The 18,702-nt window shown below is 43.8% G+C and overlaps 1 protein-coding gene across 4 annotated transcripts in view; it reads right to left on the bottom strand.

Annotated features, from left to right (window-relative positions):
* Positions 1-2,204: 2,204 nt before the first annotated feature.
* BICRAL (BICRA like chromatin remodeling complex associated protein) overlaps positions 2,205-18,702 on the bottom strand; it is a 78,289-nt gene continuing 61,791 nt past the window's right edge. For 3 of the 4 annotated variants that reach the window (XM_049653242.1, XM_049653241.1, XM_049653239.1), the window contains 7 exons: positions 16,016-16,121; positions 15,043-15,143; positions 13,230-13,291; positions 12,241-12,386; positions 10,841-10,935; positions 8,600-8,702; positions 2,205-3,925 (listed from right to left, as the gene is read on the bottom strand). In XM_049653242.1, coding sequence (XP_049509199.1) covers positions 3,162-3,925; positions 8,600-8,702; positions 10,841-10,935; positions 12,241-12,386; positions 13,230-13,291; positions 15,043-15,143; positions 16,016-16,121 — 1,377 coding nt within the window. In that variant the 3' untranslated portion in view covers positions 2,205-3,161. The remainder of the gene's footprint in view (positions 3,926-8,599; positions 8,703-10,840; positions 10,936-12,240; positions 12,387-13,229; positions 13,292-15,042; positions 15,144-16,015; positions 16,122-18,702) is intronic. The other variant, XM_049653243.1, reaches the window with a different exon arrangement.

Here is an 18,702-nt window from a genome sequence, read left to right on the forward strand (position 1 = left end):
CTTTTCTTCTGGGAAAAGAGCCATTCCTATTTGCAAAATCAAGACAATCACAGTTGCGCGTTTTCCCAAATCTTTGGCTGTATTGCAATGGTTGTTTCATTTTGTAATCTCCAACTAAACATTTCCTAACCATGGATTAACAATATAGTTACTGACTGGTTTCTTTTAACAGTATTTATCCAACATAACAAAATAAACTGCGATTTGTTATACTTTTTTTTACAAAACATTTTATAAATATTTTTACAAAATGTATACAAAGCAATTTCAAGTGAGACATACTATACAAATGAAGGTATTTAAGCAAATAAAGCCCACACCACACTGACAGTGAGTGACGCATCCTCTATAAGTCAAGTCAGTCTGTAAGGCCTCCCTAATCTAACAAAATCTACTAAATTCTTCAGAGCTAAAATAGTTCTTTTTCATAATTGCCAGTTTAAAATTTGCTTTATCTTTAGGCAGTACTTAAGGACACAGAAAATCAAATGCTTAATAACAAATGCACACTTTTCCACAACAGAAAAAAAAAAAAAAAGAAGAAGATGATTTTTGTTACTGAGTACAAGTAGTTCTAAAAAATTAACCTTGACTAATGAACCTGAACAACTCAAAGCTGGCCGTCCGAGGCGGAGCCCTCTGGCCCTTAGCCAGAGGGGGCTCCACATGCGAGTTATGACCCATGTGCGCAAAACCTAATCACAGGAGTAAAATACATTTCGTAATCTTCATTTGTCATTATCTAGAATCTTTCCTCCATAGAAAGTAAACTTACATACAAGGACACAAAAATTTACAAGTTTCATTTTGGTAAATTAGGCTCTCCATTTGCTAGACAAGTGTTAGGGCTCAAAAGACCCTTTGAGATGGTACATAGAAAGGCTGGGATTGGGGTAGCAGGACAGGATGGGGAAGAAAGGGAGGTGATGAATGTACATGAAGCTTATCTTTTAAGAATTCCACTGATTGGCAATAATTAACGTAACTCATCAGTAGCCTACGTGAAGGCTTCCGGGTAGACAGTTCCACCATGAGAAGAATTCGATTAGGAGGGACCATCTTTAAGTCTTGCTAGGAATGAGGGGACCATGAGTCCTAAGAGAAGAAGAGCCTATAAAATCATGGGGTTCAGGGCAGGGTGTTACCCCAGGGCGGCCCAAACAGAAAGTTCCAACTGGCAATACCAACTTATCCTTCTAATATGTTACAATACAGGAAAAAAGGGGAAATCTGCAATTTGGACGTTGGCACAAATAAGGAAAAAATGGGAACCCTAAAATGGCCCAGATTTTCCAAGTTCTATTGGCCGGCAGGTGGGGGTGGGGAGAAGGAACTTTGCTTTTATGAAGGCTGGCTGGCTGAGAGAGGTTTCTTTGAGTGCAGGGACAGAGGGGCAGGGAGAGAGTCTGGGTCTTCCGTTGCCGTGTTTTCCAATAATCAGAAGCCTTCCTTTCCAACGCAGGCCAATCTGGAAAAGAAGCGCCCAACATGATGACAATGGGGGTCATCCCCATTCTGGCAACAGCCAGAAACAGGTGCTGGCAATGCGTCAGAGTGGAGACCAGTGGGTGCAACCCCTCAAGCCAGAGAGATCAACAGGATAAATGAGAGAGTGCATGCACATGGGAGGAAGAATGGGTGGGTCCACACTGTCACCAGAATGACCTGATCTCAAAGATACATGCACGCGCACGTGGGGCAGAGTGCATACGAAATACCGTTATGTCGCTTTCCCAATGACAGGAGAGAAGGGCTGGTTACAATGACACTGGGAATGAAGGTAACAGCCGAGATGGGATGAACTGGGGCACGAACACAAGGAAGGAAAACGGGGAAAGCTCCCTGAAAAGAAATATAAATAAATAAAGCAATAAGTCATGTTCACTAATAGGAACACGGGCCACACACAGACCGTGACAGGGCGTGTCCTTTGGCTCTCAAGTGGGAATCCCGTGTCTCAGCTCTTTTCTTTCAGTGGGGGGCTGGCTGGTAACTTTGGTTTGTCTGTGTTTTGGTAATGATTGCTGCCGGGGGGTTACTACTGTTCTCAGACAAGAAGCATAAACAAGGCCAAAGTCCCCTTAGAGTTTAAACTGAAGTATTACAACACAGTTTTCAAATGAAAGTGCTTTAGACGCTTGGCTATTTGTGGGAGAGGGTGCGGAGAGGTTAAATGAAAGGAAACCCAGCAACAAAAACGTAGAGCATACGTTGACTATATCCAATTACAAAATGCAAAACGCTTGTTTTTTTTCTCAATAGTTAACATATATATGCTTTTACATATATACATAGTATACTCCTCAAGGCTCTCTCCCGGCCTCCCCTGTACACTGTGCCACTTAACTGGTTTCCATTTTCCTTTATTTCAGCCTGGTGAAAATTTTCTCAAGTCGTGCCGTTGCAACTAAGAACAGAGCATTCCCTAGATGAAACTCAACACGCGTATGCCGAAAAGCATGAGGTTTTGCTCCAGGAGCATCGGAAAAGCACTCAGACGATGAACAAGGAAGCCCTGCGAATGCCCTGCTTGTGTGCTGGCTGCTTCCTCGGGGCTGTGGGGTCCCTGGCAGAGCAGCCGGCAACTTACTGCTCAGAGGTGGCCCGGGGCGGGGCGCGGGGGTGGGGTGGGGGGGACAACCGTGCGGTCTCCCCTCCAACAACAACAACAAACCCAAAACAACGAAATTTGGAGATGCAGTGGGACATTCTTTCACAAAGTAGCTTCTATCAGTCCTGTTTGATTTTCTTTAATAAGTCTGTTCTTTTCAAATGACTTAATGATTGTCAGAATTTTACCGAGGGCCAAGTGTACTGTGATCTCAGTGAGTTATGGTGTTTTTTTTAAAAAAAAAAATAGTAATAAAACAAGTAAACAAACACACAAAGAAAATGACTATAAGCACTTTCGTAACACTTGAAATGTGTAGGGCCTATCAGACTGCTTTCTAACAAGGATTAATTTCACGAAAGGATCTCCCTGTAACCACCACGAGTATTGCTCTTAAACAAAGAATGGGATTGAAGATCAGAAAGAATAACCTGTGATGAAAGGTCAAGCAGGCTGGAGACAGGAGAACACTTCCATTTGCTTTTGCCAGGAAAGAATGTAACTTGTCCGGGGCGGGGTGTAGGGGCGGGGTGGGGGAGGGCTGCTGCTATTAACACTCTAAGATACTATTTACAGCTGCTTCTAAAATGGAGTCGGTTTCTACAATGCCTTCACTGTGGTCCGGGATGAACTTTTCCAGGCAGTTTTCCTGCGAAGCCATTGGAGAAAAGTTGGGGAAATCTAACTCAACAGAGCCGCTAACCGTGGGGTCACTCTGGGGCTGCCGCCCAGCCTTTTTGAGTTCCAAGATGTTCTTAAATGTTGTTTCTAAACTCTTAGTGAGCTGGAGGTCTGGCTGGGGCTCACCCGACCCTTTCATGATGTCTGTGTGTAAAACTTCATTCTTTGGAGAATTCCTCAGAGTTTTGTCCTGGAAGGAATTGTTACACGTCATCTCCAAGTGAGAATCTACTAGGATGCTTGAGAGTTTGCTCTCAGTACCGTGATCTGGTCTGGATGAGGTTTTCCGGTGCCCTTCGGGGCCGGGAGAGCACTCGCTGGCCTTCGTGGACTCTCTCCGGCTTGTTTTCTCTTCGGATGCACTCCGGTACTGTGCTAAGCCCACTTTGTCGAATTTCAGTGCTCTGCCGAGGCATTCAGTTTTTTTAGAAACGTTTCCTTCTGCGGAGACCACGATGTGATTAGGCACTAGATGAAACTGGTCATGATTCGTCGGTTCTCGGCTTTGGGCCTTGGCTGTCAGGTGCAGAGAGCTGGGCGCTTTACTGCCATGCTGGTCACTCCGGCCAAACTGTGTCTCATGAGCAGCTTTATCAGGTTTGAAGGAACAACAGAAATCAGCCTGAAAACCCTCTGGGAATGGGAGCAAAAAGAACACTAATGAGTGAATGAGATAGGAAGAACTATACGGCAGACCCCCAGTGGGTCAAGTGCAAATCCAGCCGAGCCCAGCAAACCAGTCTTTCGTGTCCAGGAACACGCAGAAGCACCGCACTTGAGGGGGCTTCCTGTGAAAGTAACCATGGCTTCCAGACAAGAAGCTTAAACCTCTTTGAAAAAGTAGCTGCTTGGTGGGTGACAAATGGGAAAACCAAACAGGCAAAACCTCCACTTTGTCTTGATATCTTAGTGTTCTCTCTCTCTCTCTCTCTCTCTCTCTTTTTAAAGTTTATTTACTTACGTATGTAAGTAATCTCTATACCCAACTTGGGGCTCAAACTCACAACCCCAAGATCAAGAGTGTTCTGATCCAGCCAGGCACCCCTCTTCGTGTTATCTTTAGCTAGTTTTTAAATTACTGCTCTGAAATAGTCTGAAAACAGAAATTAGATGCTAGTATCAGCTTGGTTTCTCCCTTGGAGCAGAGGGCTGTGGAATGAGGCTTTAGGGCAGGGTGGGAGTAGATACAACTACTTCTGTCTTTGGGTGATGGCATTTCGGTCCCTATAGACACATGTAAGGGGACCTGGAGTTATAGCTGCACTTTGCCAGGACCACAAAACAAATGGTCAACACGATTCCAAAATGACGCCTGCTTGGAAGGACAATGGTGTATGGAAGAACCGGGTCTATGAGTGAGCACTGGACTGTGCCAGCCTTGAAGAGCCCAGGATGACAAGAGAAATTTATGAGGATTTAGGAGGTTGAGGGCACGGAAGCAGACTGCTGTTACAGAAGAGGAGAAGAAGTGAAATAGGGCTTTAATGACATCTGTAGAAACAAAATGTGAATTTCTTCATCAAATCACAAAATATGAGATGTAGGGGATACAGCCTTGAAATGTACAAAGAAGACTCCAGGGGTGCCTGGTGGCTCACCTGATGGAGTGTCCAACTTTGATTTTGGCTCAGGTCATGATCCTAGGGTCGTGGGATTGAGCCCCGTGCTGTGTGTGAAGCCTGCTTAAGATTCTCTCTTTGTCTCCCTCTTCCCCTCTCCCCTGCTTGCACTCTCTCTCTCTCTCTAAAAAAGTTTTAAAATAATATTTAAAAGGAAGACTCCAGGGGCACCTGGGTGGCTCAGTCGGTTAAGCATTGACTTTGGCTCAGGTCATGATCTCACAGTTTATGAGTTCGAGCCCTACATCGGGCTCTGTGCTGACAGCTCAGAGCCTGGAGCCTGCTTCGGATTCTGTGTCTCCCTCTCTCTCTGCCCCTCCCCTGTTTGTGCTCTGTCTCTTTCTCTCTCTCTCAAAAATAAATAAACATTAAAAAAAATAAATACATAAATAAAGAAGACTCCATCCGACAAACACTGGCTGTGCAGGCACAATACAGAGGGGGGTGAAGGTGACACGCAGGTCTGGGGGGCTGTGATGAAGTAGGAAGATTTATCCATAAGCCCAACTCATCAAAAGGCAATAGGAGATTTCAAGTTCTAAGAAAAAGAGATAGAATTATATCCTACATCATTCTTTTCCTTTTTGGAAAGATTTGAGGATTCTCCTAAGTACACAGCATTTCTTTCAGACACTCCCTTCAGACTGAGTGTAAGGATCATTTATTCTCTTTAGAAATTTCATGAGCCACGTCAGACACAAGGCAGAACCTTTAACAACTGGAAAAGAAGTTAGAGGAATGGAAATAAAGCCACTGGAAAATAATAGTCCAACAGTAGGGGAATGGAGTAGCTACATTCTCAAATTAAAGTTACAAAAAATTTATTAGATATTATTTTGAAGACTCTAGCAAATGATAAGGACTTCAGATATGTTAAATGGAAGCCAATTAGAATAACAAAATCATATTTAGCATATGACATATGGTTATAACTATACATAAATGAGGCATGCAAATAGGAACCGGAGCTGGAAGGAAACTTGGAGAAATAAAAACTTTTCTTTTTTTTTTTTTTCTTTTTTTTTTTTATTTTTATTTTATTTATTTATTTTTTTTTTATTTTTGGGACAGAGAGAGACAGAGCATGAACGGGGGAGGGGCAGAGAGAGAGGGAGACACAGAATCGGAAACAGGCTCCAGGCTCCGAGCCATCAGCCCAGAGCCTGACGCGGGGCTCGAACTCACGGACCGCGAGATCGTGACCTGGCTGAAGTCGGACGCTTAACCGACTGCGCCACCCAGGCGCCCCTAAAAACTTTTCTTCTATAGGATGGTGCAAGTATGGGTAAAATTTATATTCCATGAACTGTGATAATGATATTTGATTTAAAACATTTCAGGAGCACCTGGGTGGCTCAGTTGGTTGGGCGTCCGACTTCGGTTCAGGTCACCATCTCACAGTTCATGGGTTCGGGCCCCACGTCAGGCTCTGTGCTGACAGCTCAGAGCCTGGAGCCTGCTTCGGATTCTGTGTCTCCCTCTCTCTCTGCCCCTCTCCTGCTTGCACTCTGTCTGTCTCCCCAAAATAAAAAAAACATTAAAAAAAAAAAACATTTTAGAGCCCAGGGGCACCTGAGTGGCTCAGTCTGTTAAGTGTCCAACTTCAGCTCAGGTTGTGATCTCACAGTTCATGAGTTAGAGACCCACATCGGTCTCTGTGCTGACAGCTCAGAGCCTGGGGCCTGCTCTGGAATCTGTGTCTCCCTCTCTCTCTGCCCCCCTTCCCCTTGCACTCTCTCTCAAAAATAAACATTAAAAAAAATTAAAAAAAAATTTTTTAGAGGCCAGAGAAAAGTAAGGAGGATTCTTATTTATTTGGAGGATTCTTTTTTTTGTTTGTTTTCCTAAGATTTTATTCTTAAGTAATTTCCACACCCAACATGGGGCTTGAACTCACAACACTGAGATCAAGAGTCACGCTCCACTGACTGAGCCAGCCAGGCGCCCTGGGAGGATTCATTTTTATTTCGTTCAGAAAACTTTTTTTAAATGTTTATTTTTGAGAGAGAGAGTGAGAGAGTGCAAGCACATGCGAGCTGAGGAGGAGCAGGGACAGAGAGGGACAGAAGATCCAAAGCAGGCTCCGGGTTGATAGCAGAGAGCCCCATGTGGGGTTCCAACTCATGCACAGTGAGATCATGACCTGAGCTGAAGTCAGATGCTTAACCAACCAAGCCACCCAGGTGCCCCGGGAGGATTCATTTTTAAAAGGCAGATTGTGGGTCAAATCTAATGGCATTCTGTAGGGACCAAGGGCAGGCCACCCCAACAACACAATGGCATACTGATTATTTTGGATTAAAACTACTTAAAAAAACAGCTTGTACAAGGATACTCTGACCTTCCTTGGCTCCCTGAGAGCAGGAAATAAATCCCCCATGTGAAAGGTGCCCTCCCTGTACCAAGAGGCAGAGAGATATCCTCATCACCAGAAACATGGAATTCAGGGCCAAGAAGGATGTATGAACAACCCTTGTTACTTTTCACTAATTTACCACTCCAGTCCAAATTCTGTTTTGAATTCCTTACTAAGTGAAGTCCCAGAGTTAAGTCTCTTTATCGTATCAATTCCTCATAGATTTATTGTCTCTTTGTCTAAAAAGTAGAAAAACTGCCTGCCTCGGTTACTCTTTCAGTCTCAACTTCATTACTGGACCTTTGTACACATGTAATAAAACTTTTTTGGGGGCGCCTGGGTGGCTCAGTCAGTTGAGCCTCTGACTTTGGCTCAGGTCATGATCTCACAGTTGGAGCCCCGCATTGGGCTCTGTACTGACAGCCAGGAGCCTGGAGCCTGCTTCGGATGCTATGTCTCCTTCTCTCTCTGCCCCTCCCCACTTTGTGCTCTGTTTCTCAAAAATAAATGTTAAAAAAATAAAATAAAACTTTTGTTTCCTCCTATTAATAGGTCTTATGTAAATTTAATTCTTAGCCCAGCTAGAAAAACTTTGGACAGAGGGAAATTTCTTCCTCCCCTTCAACGAAATTAGTGGGAAACTGACAGAGTGAGAGAAAGGTACTTAAATGGAGCATCTCAATTTACAAGCTTGTGGGCAGGGACCCTACAATGCCTTGCAAATAGTAAGACAACTCAGTAATTTGCTGAGGCTTAAATGCTTTGGGGAAGGCTTCTGACTTACTTTTGTTCTCAAAAACTAGAAAAAGAATGAGAATTTTACGTTTATAATGGGGGAAAATAATCACGTAACAAATGTCGAATTCCAGGTTGGATTTTCTAGGCTATAGGCCTTCTTAGAGTATGTATACACTGCTCTCATTCTGTTTTTTTTTCTCCCCAAAATTCATTTTATTTATTGTATTGTATTATATAATATTTTAAAGTTTAAAAAATTTTTAAAGTTTTAATTAATTTATTTTGAGAGAGAGGGAGGGTGAGCAGGGGAGGGGCAGAGAGAGAGGGAGGGAGAGAGAGAATCCCAAGCAGGCTCCACACTGTAAACTTGGACCCTGATGTGGGGCTTGAACTCAGGAACCATGAGATTATGACCGGAGGTGAAATCAAGAGTTGGGTGCTTAACCACTGAGCCACCCAGGCATCCCCTCCAGAATTCATTTTGTACCTTCAGGTTTTGTAACCAGAGGTGGTTCAGACAGACTCCCCAAAGGCCCATGGCCCGGACCCCATAAGTCCGTCCCTCTCCTCTACTTTCCCTCTGACGTTTCTTACCAGGGTCTACAAGTGCCAGACGCTTGTCTCGGGACAGAGAAGCTCTTTCCTCCTGGTTGAACATTCTATCGATCATCACCATCTCAGCAGAGGGATTGATCCGCTAAAAACGAGAGAGTCCGGTCATTTCAGATGCCTTTTAACAAGTGCAAACATCCCACTGTGTCTTTGAAACAAACGAAGCAACCAGACATGAGGATTTGGTGTTTAGGTTCTAGTCATGTCCCATTTAGTCACATTTTTTTTAAAGAAATCTTTTTCTTTAAATGTTTATTTATTTTGAGAGAGAGAGAGTGCACGCACATGCGAGCTCAGGGGGAGGGGGTGGGGAGGACAGAGAGAGATGAGAGAGAGAATGCCAAGCAGGGCTCCGTGCTAACAGCACGGGGCTAGATCCCATGAATTATGAGGTCATGACCTGAGCCAAAATCAAGAGTCAGACACTTAACTGCCTGAGCCACCCAGGTGCACCTCTGTTTAGTCACATTTATCCTTATCATGTAGGAATGCATTTTTTAAAATTGTATTTTGGGGGAAAAAGTGATTTACACATTGATACAAAATTCAAAAGGTACTAAAGAGGATGTGAAAAATAAGCCTGCCTTCTTGGCTTGCCCTGCCTTTCCCTGGGGGCACCTGCACCTACTAGTGTTACTAGACTCTTCTAGACTGATTTTATGCACACACATGCATTGACATTCTTCTTTATTTCTGCACACAAATGGTAGCAACTACACACATTGTTCTGTATCTTTCTTATTTCCTTCTCTGCTTACTAATACGTTAAAAGTCTTTTCATTGCATGACCTTTTTTTTTAATAGAAGATAATTTGACCAAATAGGTGGGCCTTTCCTCAAAAATGGTACTCTTTTTTGACATCTCAGCATTTTGTTTCTGAAATGGTTGTTAAAATGAGAACAACTATTTCAGGCTTTGGAGGCACAAATTTAAGTAAATATATATATATATATATATATATATATATATATATTAAAAAAAATTTTTTTAACGTTTATTCATTTTTGAGAGAGACAGAGTGCAAGCAAGGGTGGGGCAGAGAGAGAGGGAGACAGAATCCGAAACAGGCTTCAGGCTCCAATCTGTCAGTACAGAGCCTGACACAGGGCTCGAACCCACGAACTGTGAGGTCATGATCTGAGCCAAAGTTGGACACTTAACCCCCGAGGTGCCCCAATGTGTGTGTGTGTGTGTGTGTGTGTGTGTGTGTATAGTTAAGTAAACATAAACACACATGTATTTACACTGTACTGTCTATGTGCACAATGTAGTTCAACTAAGTTCCCAAGGGAAATTTTCAAAGTTAATTTTAAATTTAAGACTGCTTGTAAGAGGCCAATTTACAGGTTAAGGCTGATACGATTTTAGAATTGTTTCTAAAATCTCAGAAGAGGTTTGGTCTTTCTACCATTTCCTGAGGTATCTTACATTTTTCTCTAATTAACGGATGCTTTAAAACTAATTTTAGTGTCTATTTAGGGAGATGAAAAGACTCTGGAATTAAGACAATGGTGATTATTGCACAACCCTACAAATATACTGAAAACCATCAAGTTGTACATTTATATTTATTTTTGTCCACATTTATGTTTTTTAGTAGGCTTCATGTCCAGCATGGAGCCCAGCATGAGGCTTGAACTCAAGACTGTCAGGTCAAGACCTGAACTGAGATCAAGTGTCGGACGCTAAACTGACTGAGCCACCCAGGCGCCCCCAAGGCGTACGTTTTTAAATCGTGCAGGGATTTTATGGCATGTTCATGATCACTCCATTAAAAACAAGACAAAACCAATTTTAACATCTGTTGTCACCTCGTCTTTTCAGATGTCACTCTGAACAACCTTCGCCACATCTCTGGGCTGGTGAGAGGCGGCTGGCAGCATCAGAGTGTGGATGGTGGCTGGGGGGTGCCCAGCCAGACCAGATGGTCCCCGTCTACCTTCTAGCTCTGTTAGTTACTCTGCAAGCTCACTGGCTGTGGAATGTTAGGCAAATGACTTAGCCAAAGCACTGGTTTCCTCGTTTGGGGCCAGGAAAGCCACAGCACTCACTAGGTGTGATCGCGCGTGGAAAGCGCACCAGATGCCAAGTGCTGTAGTATCTGTGCCTTTTAAACTATGCTGGGAAAATGTAATTCCCTGAGGTTTTTTTCTCTCTGAATTAGTAGCTGTGACCTGCAGAGTTTTAAAAAAAACAACTATGCGTGGTAGCAGCGTTTTTACCATGGCATCTTCTAGAAGCAGGCATCTGTATTTGTTAAGCATCGCTTGGGTCCTTTTTAGGAGCTGAGTGGCAACTGTTTCAAATTCATTGTCGACTTAAAAAAAAAAAAAGGAGAGAAAGAGAGAAAATGGTAAGACGGTGCAAATCACCACTAGGGCTTTTCTTTCTTAGGCCCGAAATGCATTACTCTTTCATTGCTCAAATCTGTCTTTTCTGTGACAGTTTTCTCTTCCTAGATTAGCTTTCCTTGTTTAAACAAGCTTCTGCGCTGCTTTTCTCACGGTCCATTGTTATGTGATCAAGCAAGTCATTTCAATACTAGCTTATGTTAACTTAAATCAGGAAGCCAAGAGCATAACGCTTTTAACATCACCTATAAAGGAAAACCACGTAACACAGACGTGCAATAAATATCAACGAACAGAGAATGATCTGCTGGTCTAGGTGGCCGTACCCCCTCTCCCTTCAATGGTATGAAAGACGAAAACAGTTGAAACAACGCAGTCCTGCTGCCTGGGGTGGGCCGACTGGTTTTTATGTGAGGACACAAACTAGTTCATGATATCCTGCAGGTCATGGTGCAGTGGCTCTGGCCTTTGCCTGCCGGTCTCCAAAGGTTTCACATTTTCTAATCACTCCGAGTCTTCATATCCCTGTATAATGCGGGATCTGGACCCTATTCCCAGGAACTCCCAGGGAAGCTCCCAGGGGACTGACAGGGACACCACTGTACTCAGATCAGAGACCCCAGCCAGGGAAGCAAGACCAGTGGCAGCCGAGGGAGGCATTCAAGCAGTAGAAGGGAACTACCAGAGTCCAGGCTTGGGGACGGTGGTGGGAAGGGTGGGGGGGAGGGCGGGCCCAACTCCGTTGTGCATCTGTGAGAGGCATCGGAATGGCGGGGTTCCAGGTTGGTAATGGGGCTCCCAGCCTTAATCTTTTTTGCCAGTTTCTTGACATACAGCAATGCCCTAGACTCACTTTGGAACCTTGAAGAATGCTTGTGAGGGCTAAAGTATCTCTAATTCATGAAACTGGTAGTAGCAGCTAAGGTTATGCAATCTGCCTCAATACAAGAAATCACTGGCTAGAGTACCTGCTTCCGAGCCATCCCGCCTGCAGCCAGTACTCCAGACAATGCTTTGGACTCACTGCCCCCAAATCTGTCAATAAAATACTCTGACATCTGCATATCCCTTCACAGAATATTGAGAAGAGTAAGTCACATAACCCTAAACATGGACCGGGAGATTGAGTAAATTGGGAACAAGTTAGGTCTGTGATTAAAAACACTAACGTGCCTACTGTCTGGGAGCTACGTGGCTCTCGCTCTTCTGTGGGGCATCCATAGGATGGTGTCTGGTGTCACAGTGGCACTCTGGGGTTACAGCCTGTTTACCTTTCTTCAAGTCTTCCTCGGTGGGCATGGAGCCCTGGCACACGTGGTAGGAGAGTAGCCTCTGCACCGCATCACTTAGTGATCGGAACTGACTTTTATCAGGTGTCACAGCGTGGGCTTGGTCCCTCTGTAACTGCTGGAGAATGCTTTAAAAGAGAAATTGCCCATGTCAGTGGAGATCCATGGTAGGAAACCTAATTGCGATTTGCATGCAAAGAAATTAAGACCTACAGGAATGTTATTATTCACAGTATGGCAGCTCTGTTTTTTTACTTCATAGGCGTTTACCAAACCATGCTTCTCCTCAGAGACCCTTCAGCCAATCGAAGGGTATGTGGCATGCTGGAAAGACCAAGAACTATTCTTCTTAAGAACAAAAGAGCCAACGGTAGACTCAAACTATATATGATACGCAGCTGACCCTTCAGCAACATGGGAGGCTGGGGGCACTGACTCCCCGCAGAGTCAGAAACCCACAGAGAACTTGACTTTCCCCAAACTTTACTAATGGCCTCCTGTGGACTGGAAGCCTTACTGATTACACAGTCCACTAATATATAGTTTTTATATTATATGCATTACACAGAGAAAAGAAAACGTTATTAAGAAAATCGTAAGGAACAGAAAATACATCGATAGAAAATACATTTTCTGTATTTATCAGAAAAAAATCTGCGTATAAGCGGACCTGCACAGTTCAAATCCGTGATGTTCAAGGGTCACTGTATTTATAGGTCCTAATAGAAACAAACTATAGGAAATTATTTTCAAAGTACATTAAAAAAATATTATATACATTATATATATATATATACACACACACACACACACATATTGTATACACACACACACACACACATATACACACACACACACACACACACACACACACATATATATACATTATAACCTGACTTCTGTTGTATATTTATTGAAGGTTAGGAACCTAGAGAAATGGTCAAAATGAGTCATTTCCAAGGGTCACTTACAAAGCTCCTTTAGTTAGTTGTTTTGTAGCAGGCCGCTTTTGTCCTCCTGAATGACTATCCACCTAAAGACAAAACATACCTCTTATTACTCCCTTTCGTAGAAACAATAAGTAGAATGTAGTTACACATAGTTATGTTACAGATATTTTCAATTCCCTATCCAGAGCATATTCTTTTTTAAGTTTTTTAAGTTTATTCATTTATTTTGAGAGAGACAGAGAGAGCGCACAAGCATGAGAGATGGAGAGAGAATCCCAAGCAGGCTGTGCACTGTCAGCACAGAGCCAACGTGGGGCTCGAACTCACAGACTGTGAGATCATGACCTGAGCTGAAATCAAGAGCTGGATGCTTAACCAATTGAGCCACCCAAACACCCCTTTGTTTTGATTTTAATTAAAAACCTTTGTTTTAATTTTTTATTTTACAGAGAAAGAGTGTGTGAGTCGGGGAGAGGGGCAGAGGGAGAGACAAGAGTCTTAAGCAGACTCCACGTTCAGCGCAGAGCCCGATGTGGGACTCAATCCCAACACCCTAGGACCATGACCTGAGCTGAAATCAAGAGTCTAACGCTCAACTGCCTGAGCCACCAGGTGCCCCTCAAGAGCATATTCTAAGAATGGGGACTGTACCCCGCTAAAAAAATAAAACAAGCCAGTCCACAGACCCATGTAGCAAAGTCACACCGTGTCAAGATTATGGAAAGCTGTACTATCAGTTCCCTGGAAGGGATTGTATTTAAAGCCTGAATCTCCAACTCTATAAATGCATCATTAGATTTGTGAAGTATATTTGTGGGTACCAACTCCATGAACATCTGAAAATCCCTTAGCTATTACAGTCAAGGTGTGTGATTTAGTAGGTAATTTCTCTCTTTTTTTCCTTTAAGTAAACTACACCCCAACATGGGGCTCAAACTTATGACCCTAGATCAAGAGTTGTGAGCTCTACTGACTGAGCCAGCCAGGTGCCCATGGTAGGGCATTTCTTATGTCAATGTTAAGGGAACAAACATGACTTATGTCAGAATCTGAGAACTGAACCAGATCCTTCACGGAGTATTCCAGGCGGGCCCAGACTATAACAAGTTTCATTAAACTATGAATTGGGGTTTGATTGAGAAGAAACTAAGGGCTCAGCAAGCTGAAAACAAAAATATTTTTCCTTCCTTTTTAGATCAGTGGTTGGGTTAAAAGACCACAGAAACAGACTATTTCATATATTCCTGGTTGCTACAGCAGAAAAATAAAAAACTCTTGGTATAACTAAGAGGAACAGATCTACTTCAGTTATGATAATGAGTGACACCACTGAATAGTAAACTACATGTTTTTAGTGCCTACTATGTATCGGCTACTAGTATATTATTATGGTTATCATTATTGTTTTAATGTTTATTTTTGAGAGAAGGAGAACGCGAGCGGGGAAGGGGCAGAGAGAGTGGGACAGAAGATCCGAGGGTCCCCATTGACAGCAGTGAGCCCAGTGCGGGGCTCGAACTCACAAACTGTTAGATCACGACCTGAGCCAAAGTCGGATGCTCAACCGACTGAGCCGCCCAGGAGCCCCAGCTTCCAGTCTATTATTAATTCATGAGGAAATGACAGTGCTGTAATGTGAGAAATAGAATAGACACATGAACCCCATAAACATTAACAGAACACAGCCTGGCCTGTCGGGAAGGTCTTCAGTGAGCAAGCACACTTTTGTGTGTAGATGATACCAGGCGGCAACCACCAAGCGGGAGATGACACAACTACATTTCCTCCCAATTATGCTCAACCTTAGGAAGAAGCTATGCAAATTGTCCTCTACCTGCACAGCTGGCTGGCCAGGAGATGATCCAACTACCTTTTCCTGCTGTGGCTGTGCGGTTCCTAAGGACACCGGTATAACTTTGCTTCCAGAATCCTGCCCTATTAGAATGAACACATAAGACAACAGAAACAGTCAATCGGGCCCCTTATATCACCCCTAGAGGCCAATGGATGTGGGTTACTGAATGTTCTGAGAACGATTTCTTTATCACGAATGCTTGCTCTGAGGAAGGACGGTGGGAAGTACATTTATCTACAGAAGTCCTAGCGGCAGATATCAGGATTAGTAAAGCCTACGTGGCAGTAAATAGAAAGTAGATACATAAATCAATGGGAATAAATAAAAGCTGCCAGTGTTACAGTTTCGAATTATCGAAGGTCTGAGGAACAGGCCTCGAGCCAGTCACTACGGCAGTATTACTGGACAGCCAGCCAGGATTACGACACCCCAAAATGCTCACGAACGATGTAAGGGATGGGAGGCCCAAGCAGGAGGCTGATTACAAGTGTTCCTGCTTTTGTCTTTTTCAGTATTTACTGAGCAGTGCAGGTATTCAAAACTTTAGAAGGAACGGAAGACATAGCCCACAATATTTTTAGTCTTGGCGGGGGGGGGGGGGGGATTCCAAATATATATAAATAAAATGACATGAGGATAGTTACAGAGTCCCTTGTGCCATAGGACACTGGATTTTGTTGTTTCCGAGCAGCACATTTCCCCCCAAATTAAGTGCGTCATAATTTAATTAGAAGTGCGTTTTGTTTTTCTTTCTTAGTAGTGTATAAAATGAAAGTGGGGATTGCAACATGGTTTATCATTCGGGGGGGAAAGGAGGCAGAAGGAACGGTCAGGGTGGGGAGGAGGCTGAATGGGAAGGGCTACATGCAGGGTGAGGGGTGGGAAGAGAGTGTCCTCTGGATTTGGGGAGACAGGGGACGGCTGAGGGGAGATTACTGTAAAGGCTCCTGACCTGGCAGTGCGGTGTTCAGGAGGCCAGGGATCTGTGCTTGCCTCAGGCCATCTGTGGTCTTGGAAGCGGATATGGGGGAAGTCTGATTCAAACCTTTTTTCTGAGCCTGCGAAAAATATTGCCAAGAGGAAAAGTTAATTTCGTGACTAAAGGCTGTAACAGATTCCTCAAAACACCAATTAGGCCAGTTAATGCCTACCCGGCATCACCGTCAGGTTAGATTACAAAACAAAAGCAGAGTTTTCCGTCACTCTCCTACCACGCTGGGAGGACCGCAAGCAGCGCCCTTTAAAACGCTACAGGCGAGCCGAATTTTCTCAGTGCCATTCACGGGGATGCTGAGTTGATGCCAGACTGCTTTCTTGCCCCGGGACTGTGGTGCCCAGGCACAAAGGCAGAGCCAGAAGCTCACTTTCTATCCGCAGTAATTTTCTAGCCTGCAGGGACTATGATCCCAACTACCAGAACCTATGGGGGCGGGGTGCTGCACGGACTCTGAGCACCTGGTCAGGGTCCAAGCGCCAGCCCCAAACCTACTGTGAGCACGCACTGCTGTGTAGATGATCTAGAGTACGTGTCACCCCTGCCCCCGGTATGTCTCCCGTTCGCATCATGTCAACATCAGGTGTAACTGGGAAATGTAAATTCAACTGAATATTAGCCTGAGGAAAATATTATTCGGAAAATTAATCTGATGTTTTAAATGGGTGAGTGCTTCTTTTCTATAAATGAGGACATGAACTGGATGAAGTTTAGGGACTGACAAGTTCCTTTTAGCTCTAAAAAGATCTGTTATCTCTATGATCCATTTAAAGGAAGATGATAAAGGGCTTTTAAATTACTCTCAATTTTTAACCTTCTGTGTCATTACTGCTTCATAGTGCAATAAGTTTTCAGAGTTTTTTCTTCAGTTTTGTATTTTCTATTCTATCAGTGGATTGAGAATTTAGTGCAGCCATCCCCACGGGGGACTTAAACTATGACCTTGGCCTGATTAAAATGTTCCCACCAACCATTCATGTGTGGGCACTCACACAGTCTTTAGCAATGCCTGACCATTGGCCAAGTAAGTTCATGCTGACATTTCTATTCTAAGCGATCAATTATCTATTTGGTTCTCTCTTCTAATACAAAAATGGAGAGGGATTTCTTTTTAGAGCTATACATCCTTTTTGTGTCCTTAGTGTTTATTTATTTATTTTTGGGTGACAGAGAGAGAGAGAGAGAGAGAGAGGGAGGGAGGGAGGGAAGGAGGGGGAGAGAGAGAGAGAGAGAGAGAGAGAGAGAGAGAGAGAGAGAGAATCCCAAGCAGGCTCCACACTGTCAGCGCAGAGCCCGACGCAGGGCTTGAACTCACGAACGCTGACATCATGACCTGAGCTGAAGTCAGATGCTTAACTGACTGAGCCACCCAGGTGCCCTGAGAGAGATGTGACATCACCCCAGAAGGAAGAGGTCACTACAAAGTTGGAAATGGTCACCTTGCTCATCCTTCCATTAGCAGGGAAGGTCAGACCTACACCATTCTACGCAGACAGCTAATACATTTTTAGTAACAAAACCCGGAGGGGAAATTTTCCAGTGTTCACAGCATTTCACCTAGAACATAACTCTGCTCTCCTAGTGTTGGTAGCTGTCCACACGGAGGACACTGGGGTTGCGGGGAGGTCTGGGGAAAACGGTGAGGACCCTCTCAGATATTTCCAGGGTATGAACACTAAGGGCCACCTTGAATAAAAAACAAACAGATAAAAGTTGGGAAAATGTGGCTTCACAGGGCAAGGCTATATACTACATGGAACTCTGAACTAACCAGACCACCAAGAATAGATGGACCAGAGTGAATATGTTCCAGTGACCGCAGTCCTTACGGTAGTGCTGTTAATACACAGTTTGGGAATTTTTCCCAATGTGCCTAGTTCGCATGAAACAGAAGAATGTCAGTCATCCTTACTGCTTTAGAGTATACAACTTTTTTTTTTTAAATAAAAATGGCATTACCCAGCCTGATCTTCCACCTTACTTATCAGACATGACCTAAAATGATTCACAGTTACTAAACAGATGAACGAAACAAAATTCCTACAGCAGCACCTGGGCGGCTCAGTGGGTTAAACATCTGACTCTCGACTTCCGCTCAGGTCCTGATCTCATGGTTCGTGAGATCGAGCCCTGCGTCAGGCTCTGCACTGGCAGCTTGGAGCCTGCTTGGGATTCTCTCTTTCTGCCCCTCCTCTGCTCATGTGCTCTCTCTCAAAATAAATAAATACACATTAAAAAACAAACAAACAACCCCCCTGCATACATAAGCGATAAAACTATACAGCAAAGCAAGAAAGAGATCACCAGGAAAGTCAGGAGAAGGGCTGTGGTTCAGAAGGCATATAGAGGGGGCTGGTTTCTGGGGCTACTTGGCAATATTCTATTTCTTGAGTGGTTATGTGGATGGGAATTTGCTTTTGAATTCTTTGTTAACTGTTCGATCATGCCTTCCACATTTTTTTCTAAATGTGTGCTCTTTCACAACACAGAAGAGTGAAAGGGAAAAAAACCCAGAACAACCTCATGTCCAAGCCTGAAAATGAAAGTACTGTTGTGTCTAAAAACAAGGAAACTGAGGCGCCTGGGTGGCTCAGTCGGTTAAGCAGCCGACTTCGGCTCAGGTCATGATCTCACGGTCCGTGAGT

Source organism: Panthera uncia (assembly GCF_023721935.1).
Source record: "Panthera uncia isolate 11264 chromosome B2 unlocalized genomic scaffold, Puncia_PCG_1.0 HiC_scaffold_24, whole genome shotgun sequence".
Taxonomy (NCBI): Eukaryota; Metazoa; Chordata; class Mammalia; order Carnivora; family Felidae; genus Panthera; species Panthera uncia.